The 8,963-nt window shown below is 45.1% G+C and overlaps 1 protein-coding gene across 4 annotated transcripts in view; it reads left to right on the plus strand.

The window, feature by feature from the left end:
* The window catches only part of cttn (cortactin), a 13,300-nt gene extending 7,613 nt beyond the window's left edge, over positions 1–5,687 (plus strand). The window contains exons 8-15 of one of the 4 annotated variants that reach the window (XM_015397331.1): positions 185–295; positions 2,390–2,500; positions 3,464–3,519; positions 3,591–3,660; positions 3,741–3,955; positions 4,047–4,173; positions 4,257–4,313; positions 4,756–5,687. In XM_015397331.1, coding sequence (XP_015252817.1) covers positions 185–295; positions 2,390–2,500; positions 3,464–3,519; positions 3,591–3,660; positions 3,741–3,955; positions 4,047–4,173; positions 4,257–4,313; positions 4,756–4,892 — 884 coding nt within the window. In that variant the 3' untranslated portion in view covers positions 4,893–5,687. The remainder of the gene's footprint in view (positions 1–184; positions 296–2,389; positions 2,501–3,463; positions 3,520–3,590; positions 3,661–3,740; positions 3,956–4,046; positions 4,174–4,256; positions 4,314–4,755) is intronic. The other 3 variants (XM_015397329.1, XM_015397332.1, XM_015397330.1) reach the window with 3 other exon arrangements.
* The last annotated feature ends 3,276 nt before the right edge of the window (positions 5,688–8,963 follow it).

The raw sequence follows: 8,963 nt of genomic DNA on the forward strand, positions 1-8,963 counted from the left end.
ATGAACCGAACGCAACACACGCGAACCGAACCGAGACAGTCGAACCGAACGGTTCGGACAGTTTTCATAAACCGTTCCATCCCTAAGATCTAGATTCTCAGATCTATGGTTTAATAATAAATCCAAGTATATTCATGTCAGATCAGCCTGAGTCGGAGCGACTGAACGGTTTTCTCTTTTGCAGACTACGTGAAAGGCTTTGGCGGGAAGTTTGGAGTTCAGACGGACCGGCAGGATAAGTCTGCGCTGGGATGGGACCACCAGGAGAAGCTGCAGCTTCATGAGTCCCAGAAAGGTACAGACTGATCGGGGGGGGGTCTAAGCTTCTAGGATCAGATCCAGAGACGTTTATGGTTTCAAGTTCCCCAGGATGAGGCCGGTTCCTTTCACGTCTTTGTTCCCTTCCATCTCTGATGTGGTTTTTACAATCCTTTTTTTAAGCAGGTCAACAACTTCCTCATCCTCATGCAAAAAGGGGAAGAGAAACCGCAGCTGTGATTTAGATTTGCATGTTGGTGCTGCGGATAGCTCTGTGGCAGCTTACAGGGAGAAAAACAGAACATCTCACTTTGCAGCCAAATCTGTGGGCTCTTTGTTAACCCCTCGGTTTCTCTGAGCAGCTCTTATTATAAATGTGATAAACTGAGCAGAACACAGAAGCTGCTGTTTTTGGGACGTTGATGTCGGGGAGCAGACCTGTGGTTTGGTTTATTCCCCGCTGAAGACCTCTGCTTGCTCCGATGGAAGAACCAGCATGCACCTGGGCCTGAGTTTAGAGAAGTAAAACTTATTGTGAACATGTTTAAAGGCCTAAAGAAGACGAAGATGGACCTGTAAACCAGCTGGATCTCTCCAGGGCAACATTTCCGGATCGGGTTCGCAAAATTGGCTTGATCGCAAGTTCAAATCCAGCGGCTGCGTCCTCTGAAGGCTGATGACGTCATAGCGCGGCGCCGAGGCCTGTTCGGATGACAAGACTCCTAAATATGCGGCCGACAAATACATCCTTCTTTTTGCCCGTTTTGAAGGGCAGGTCGGCTGTATCCTCCGTAGCCTTGGGTATCCCAGAATTCATTGAGAGTCCAAGCAAGCTGGTTGCTCCATGCTTAGAGGAAAAAGGGAAATGGTGCCAAACAGTGGTGAATATTGAAAGTGCAGTTTAATATAATCCCAGTATGTGAATAGTTATGTTTAAAATGGATGAAAATGGTTGTTTTAAATGGTCAGATATGTGGCGGGTAATGTTTAGTAACCTGACTCCGCCAGATGGATATGCGGAGCAAATCCATCTGGAAACCTTCCGTTGAAGTAATTTTGGGAAGGGTGCAAAAATACTGGTTAGCTGATTGGCCTATGTTGGTGATAGACGGGCCAAATAAACCAATCAGATCAACGAAGCATATGACGTAACAGAGTGACGACAAAGAGGAGCCAATTGATAGATCTAACTCTTCCCGAAACCAGTCGAGAGAAGAGCAAAAACATCTTTTCCTCTGAGAAAAGCCTCCAGAGCAGTGTTTTGCTCTTCTTTCAGTGAAGAAATACTCTGTAATTCCGCTAAAACTTGCTCGATAGCCACGCTAACGCTAGTTTCATCGGCTGAAGCCGCCATGTTCTTTAGACTGAACTGTCGCGCTTCTCGTTGCGTCATACCTCAACCCGCCTCAAAGCCAACGCTGATTGGACGTTCGTTTGGTGAACGGCTCAAAATTTTCTTTAACGGAGAGTCTCCAGACTGATTTGCGAGTGAAATCTTGAAAGCTCGTGAGATCAGGATGGTCTCGCGAGGTTAAATGTTTTGTTCATTGAAAGGTTTTATCTGTCCCTGTGTAAATGGGTAACAGTTTGCTGCACAGGGAGGCTGACATTAAGGCTCAGATTCTAATATCTCTGCAGTGTGGGGACTATAAATCTGATATCTGAGACGACGGTACTGCTGCTGAAGCTCCGCAGAAATTTTATTAATACCCAGGACAGAAGTGAGGAGTTCTGTATCCATTCTTTGCCTGCTTTGTGTTTCAACTATCACGGTTGCTAGGCAACATAGCGTATGGGCAGTGAAAGCTGGAGAAATCTGGACCTGTTTGAATCCACAGCCAAACTCTTCCGGACGCAGCCTCTGATCTGAACGAGTCAGTTTGCCGTTTGGTTCTGGTCTTCATCCTGGGTGGGTTTTCAGGAGAACCGGTTCTGCTCAGAGTTCTGTCCCGTTTGTTCTTTTTCTAAAGCGATAAATGGACCCAGAAACGGGGATAAACTTTGACCCGTCTGTTAAACCTGGAGGTTCTGCTTCCTGTCTGACGGTCCTGATGTCCTTGTCTCTGTGGCAGCGTCTGTTTGAGTTGTCTGTCTGTCTGTCTGTCTGTCTGTCTGTCCATGTGTGTTTCAGACTATAAGCGTGGGTTTGGCGGGCGGTATGGGGTAGAGGTGGAGAGGCAGGACCAGAGTGCTCTGGGCTATGAGCACAAGGAGAACCTGGCCAAGCACGAGTCCCAGAAAGGCACAGAGATATTCCTGATCCACAACTTCCTGTTTCCCTTCACCTGACTGGCTCCTCACTGTCAGACCCACCTGCTCTCCTTCAGCCGCAACACGCCCCCCACCTCTGCAGCACTGATGGACCAATGAGAAGCGCTGAACAATTCACTTCCTGTTTTCATTCCTGAAAGCAGGAATTCAGACGTGTTCAGCTGTTTCTCCTCATTTTCTGTTCAACTTCCTGGTTAGTTTTACTTCTGAGGAAGAAGTTTCCGTTCTGCTCCGTTTGTGATGATTCGGACTCCAGGATTAACTAGTCTGGAAATGTCTGCTTTATTCCAGCAGTTTTTCCAGGTTTGGTGATTAGAAAAAAAAACAAAAAAAAACACCTTTATTTCCACAGGCTAAATTTTAATTTTAACAGATTAAGTCAATGTATCCAGATCTTTTTTTCGATTGTGAAACGTAGCAGTTTTACAAGCGGCACTGGATGCTTTTGTTGTGTTCCTGGTAGCTTTCATTAAGTAGCATTTTTTTTTTCTTCTCCCCAGTCTGGATAAATCTGGCTAACATCATCAGATTAGCTCCCTGATTGGAGGCAGAATTTAATTATCGGATAGAAAGAATCTAAAAAACCTTCAGAAGCTGATGGAGATCAGTGCTGTTCTGGTGTGGATAGATGGATGGACCTGCTCTCCCCCTCCTCCCTCCCATAGATCCTCCCTCTCTATCGGATCATAAAGTTCTCAAAACGTCTTGCTGCATGGATTTATTTTTTCCGTCTGTCTGTCGATTTGGTGCATGTTGTTTGGTCACCGTGCACGCCCGCTTCCCGCTGCAGCCGTGCACGTAGAGGCTGCTTCCTCCTCAGCTCTGCATGAGCTCCTCATTCAGAGCCAGGAGGACTGGTTCTGATCTCCCTGGTTCTGATCGTCCTCGTTCTGATCGTCCCGGTTCTGATCGGACTGTTTCTTTTTTTCTCCAGATTATTCCAAAGGGTTCGGAGGGAAGTTTGGTGTCCAGAACGACCGCATGGATAAGGTAAGGCTCCAGCTTCTGTTAGTTTGTGGCGTCATTCCAGAACGCTTTCCTGACCCGTTTGTGTCTCACAGAGCGCTGGAACCTTTGAGGACGTGGAGAAGCCGAAGCCGTCCTACCAGAAAACCAAACCTGTAGAAGCTGGTGAGGCTTTATCTTCATTGTGGTCTTTATTTTTACCGGGATCTTTGAACTCACCGTGTCCCCCTGGTGTTCTGGAGCAGCGAGCAGCAGCACCGGCAGCATCAAAGCCCGCTTCGAGAACATCGCCAAGCAGAAGGAGGAGGAGGACCGGCGGCGGGCCGAGGAGGAGCGGGCGCGCCGACAGGCCAAGGAGCAGCAGGAGCAGGAGGAGGCGCGGCGGAAGGCGGAGCGGCCTGCCTCTCCTGTCCACGCTCCGAGTCCGACTCCACCAGCTCAGCCTGAAGAGGAGTACCAGGTGGGTTCTGGTTCCACTTGGACTGGATGTGGACCAGCTTCTCGCACCATGAGCCGCAGTTTAACCTCCTTCTTCCTGGTTTCTCTTCTAGAACAATCAGGAAATTCTGAGCGAAGCTGCTAGAGACCCAGAACCGATCTACGAGAACACGGAGGACACCCAGGATGACTATGAACAACCAGATCTCTACCAGAACCCGGAGGAGCCCGCTGCAGCAGGTGGAGAATCTAAAACATGGCGATGTTCAGTCGGGCCGATCCGTTCGGTTCTTCTGGTCCTGATGATTTTTGTTTTCTTACAGACGAGTACGGAGAGGACCTCGGGGTGACGGCTGTGGCTCTATACGACTACCAAGCAGGTGAGGCTGGAACAGAAACCTGATGCAGTCAGAACCAGCGGTTCCTGGCGCTCTGGGTCAGGGCGGGTTTTTGGTCATTTTCAGACCTGGTGTTGTTTTTACGATCGAGAGGTTCCTGCTGGCCCGGTAGCAGTTCTTTAGAACTTTTTCATCTCTTCCAGTTGACTGGTTCTGGCCGGGCCCTCAGAAACCGGGGCTGTGAAGACGGTCCATCCACGGTTCCCAAACCTTCTTCCTTGTTTTTTTTTCTTTCCCTTCACCTTGATTTGAAGCATCTGGTTCCGATAGAAAACCAGATGTTTAGGCTGGTTTTCCCTCCAGCTGGTCGCCTCTGGCAGAACCAAACTCTTGTTTCCAGAACTTTTATAGGTTCTGCTGGCTCCGGCTTGTTAAAGCCGCTTCTTTCAGTATTTCTGACGTTCACGTGTCGTTCCTCTTCCAGCCGGCGATGACGAGATCTCCTTTGACCCCGATGACATCATCACCAACATCGAGATGATCGATGAGGGCTGGTGGCGCGGCGTTTGCAGAGGCGCCTACGGCCTCTTCCCTGCCAACTATGTGGAGGTGCGGCAGTAACGGCGCTCCTCCTCACCTCATGTTAGAGCTTCGACGCTGCGCCGGCCCCTTGGTCTCCTCGCTTTCTTTCCCTCCCTCCATCGTCCAATCAGATCCTACTTCCTGTGCAGCAGCAGACAGGAGGAGCAGCTTCCTCCGCCTTAGAAGCAGATAGATGCAGCAGGTCGCTTAACTTTTACTCCCTGAAGATGCAGATTAATCAGGATGAGTTTGGAAATGAATTTAGTCTGAGTAGAAACTGGCTGAACAACAGGAGGGGCCGGAGGCAGCTGTCTGTAGCTCCACCCTTAACTTCTGATCATGGACCAAAATCCGTTTCTCCATGTTGGACCAGAGGTCCGACTCCCTCCTGACTGAAGCTGCACCTGATGATTCATCTTAAGCTTTGTCAGATGGTATTATTGCCTCTAAACGATCATGGGAGGGGGAGCTAACCCTTCCCTCCTCCCTTCAGAGTATTATGGATGCCCCGTTTGGAATCATGTCCCGGTAAATCTGTTCCTGTCGCCGTTCTTCTCTTCAACGTTGAAACATTTTGATTGAGCTGCTCTGAATGTTGTTTTTCTGTCTTAATGTTTCTTCACCACCAGGGGGCGTCTGTTGACCTCAGAGGTGATTGACCTTTAAAAACAGCGATGGCGGCTAAACGGGCTCATTTTTAATAATTCATCTCTGGGTTTTATAATAAGTGACCTTTTCAAATGGATTATTTTTGTTTTTGTTTCAGTTACATCATAACCTGCTCGTTTATTTGTTTTTGTTTTTTCTTAAGTTTCAATAAATAAAGTATGAACATTTAACCCTGTTTGGCCCCTTTTCTTATTCGTTAAAGGAATAGTACNATATAATATACAAGTTTCACTTTTTAAATGGAATTACTGAAATCAATCTACTTTTTCATGATATTCTAATTTTATGACCAGCACCTGTAAATCCTACCTGAAGGACACAGACTTCAAAGCATAGACCAGAAAAATCACATGTGTGGTCCTTCATATCCAACACCTACATGCTCCCCTTGAGTCAGATTATAGCAAACAATGACATCAGCTACCATAACTATGCAGACGATAACTATGCTTTACATCACAATGTCACCAGGTGACTAAGAACCCATCAGAGTGTTGGTTAGATGCTTAGAACAGATAAATATGTGGATGCACCATCATTTTCTACAACCAAATAAAAACCAAACTGAGGTAATAATCTTTGGACCAAAGGAGGAGAAATCCAGAGTTAGCTCAAAGCTTCAGCTACTACAGCTAGAAACCACCGATTATGGCTGAAATCTTGGTGACATGATGGACTCAGTAACTGCCTTTACGAGCCTCTGAAGGTTCAGGTCTAAGTGTCTTCATAGATTTGCGTAAAAAGTCCATCAGACAGCTGCAGCTGATCCATAACGCTGCTGCCCCTGTTCTCACTAGAACTAAGAAAGTAGAGCACATCAGGTCGGTTCTGAAGTCCTTCCAGTGGCTCCCTGTAGCTCAGAGAATAGACTTTAAAACCCTTCTGTTAGTCTAGAAATCATTGAACAGATCAGAACCTCAATCCATAACAGATCTATTTTCAGTGGATCAACCTCCCAGGCCGCTCAGGTCTTCTAGTTCCAGCCTACTCTGTTCACCCAGAACTAGAACCAAACATGGAGAAGCAGCATTAAGTTCCAATGCTCCACTGATCTGGAACAAAATTCCAGAAGACTGGTTGACTGTTGCCTTTTGTATTTCTACTTCTTTTTCTGTCCGCTTCTGTCTCCATGAACCCCAGTCGGCCTCAGCAGACGTTCAGGAAACGTAACAAAAGCTTGTCGATCAAAACCAACTGAAAGGATTCATGAGGGGAAAACAGGATTTTGAAAATGAAAATGCAAAAATTGACAGATCAAGGAAATTCAAGAAATGGGTGTCCAGGGCAAAAATTATAATAATACATTAATTGGTACTAGTACTAAAAGAACAATATGAAAAAGCTTAACAAGATCCCCTTTGTTGCTCTCTTATCTCAGCCAATGAGGAGATCTATGCAGCTGAGAGGAAACAAGGATTTTAAACCATTAAGACCTTTTACACTCTATTTACAGTTATTTTGTTTCAAATCCCCATTTTGATCACCTTTTTGAACATTTAAAAATCGTTGCATTTGTTAGATCTGGTTTCTCTACGGCTTTTCCCTAAAAAGCCAACTTGATGACATCATAAAATCTTAAAACTACCTGATAAAAACTGGTAGCAATGTGCATGATTTCAAAGTTGTAAAAATCTTTTTTAATATTTGGCATATATATTCTACTAACGAAGTTCAAAAAACGATTTAGAAATTGTTTAAAAAATGAAAATAAATGAAAGAAAAGAACAACATTCAGTAACTCTGCCAGAGTGTCTTAAGGTCACACTGTCGGTCCCAAGGCCAGATACAGTAAAAAGGGCGGGTTGATGGTAGAGCTAGCAATTCAACAACATAAAGAGGTTTTTAAGAAAATTTGATATTCTTGCTAAGCCTCTGTGCTACATACTTCGGCTAAAGTATGGAGGAAATAACACAAGTATGAGGAGGAGGAAATATTTTCTAATATTGAAATGCAGCTTGTTCACACAAATTTACTGCACTTCCTAAAGTGCTGATGATGTGCATTTAACTTGTGTATGTAGGAAAAATTGTGAGCTGTTAAATAATATTTTTTTATAATGACATCCTGCAGACCCCTCTAAGATGCTTGAGGGTTAAACCTGGTTAGTAATGCTCTTTTTCACCTGGACAAAATATACATCACTGTCTTAAATGTGTGAAATACAGGCTCTGACATAATATGTCCAATTATTACTCATAGCTTCATGCTGCATCCTTAGGTATCAAGGCAATGTTGAAGATGGAGAAACTGCTGATGAGAGCTCTTGCAGGGGTGGTCAATGTTAGCTTTATTCAATGATGATTATAAAATGAATGTATGTGCATATAGAACATTGAGAAAGGAGATGCTTCACTCTGTCTTGTGATTCAGTCAGTGGAGCATCCTGTCTTATGACCTGATCAATTGTCCTTTCAGAACAATACTCTGTTTTGTAACCATGTGTTATGTTCTGTTAATAAATAAGGCACTGCAGGAGGGGGGTCGGAGAGAGAGAGTAGTGTGTTGGGTTGTAGCTCTTTCTCCCCTTCTGCAGAAGCTGTTGAAAACCCCTTACTGTGTGGACTCAGTCCTTCTTTTACGAACCTACATTTTTGAACCTAACAGTCAAGATGAGCTGATCTGAACAAACCTTGTCTCTCGAGTCCTTCCACAGTCTGATCCTCCACTTCACACTCAGAAGTATGGACCTTAAGTTTGTGGAGAAGAAGTTTGCGCAGTTAAAGAAGTCAAGTGTCCTGGTATAACATAATAGTTAATATGATTATATCACCTTTTAGAAATGTTTACATTTAAAACCTCCTAAATGCAACAAAATAATTGGCGAAAAGTATCCTGGTGGTAGAGAAAGTCCCAGATGCACTATATAGAGCAGGGACTATATAGTGGGCTTTATAGTGAACTCAGTTAACGGGCTGTTGGGACATATACTTTTCACTCCTCGTTGGTCACGTGACTCCGCCTCCCCGCACAGTTCCTGCAGCTTCTTTGTTATTTGTGGCCACTGTCGGGTAGTGCCAGTCTATGGCAACAGCGTGCCGCTTTGACAACAATTCCCATAATGCTTAGTGAGGCGAGCCCTCCTCGCAAAGCATTCTGGAATATATTTCTGCTTGTCTACTGACCATGAATGATCACTACTTTTCAAGGTGCATTGTGGGAAATTTTAAGTCCACTACTTTTTCATCCACTAGACGTTTGACACTCATCTAAAGTAACGTAACCTCTATATAGTGCCCTATATAGGGATTAGGGTGGACATTTAGACACAGCTATAGTGATAATCTGTCCAAACGGTCAGTTAATCGAGTTCAATATATAGTCCTCGCTCTAGATAGTGATTGAGGGATTTGTGGTTTAGGGTGGACATTCAGACACAGCCTTCATTATAATTAGTGTTTCACCGATACAATACCAGTATCGGGCGGGGCCCCGATCCAGCA

Source organism: Cyprinodon variegatus, unplaced genomic scaffold (genome assembly GCF_000732505.1).
Source record: "Cyprinodon variegatus isolate N-32 unplaced genomic scaffold, C_variegatus-1.0 Scaffold852, whole genome shotgun sequence".
Lineage (NCBI taxonomy): Eukaryota > Metazoa > Chordata > Actinopteri > Cyprinodontiformes > Cyprinodontidae > Cyprinodon > Cyprinodon variegatus.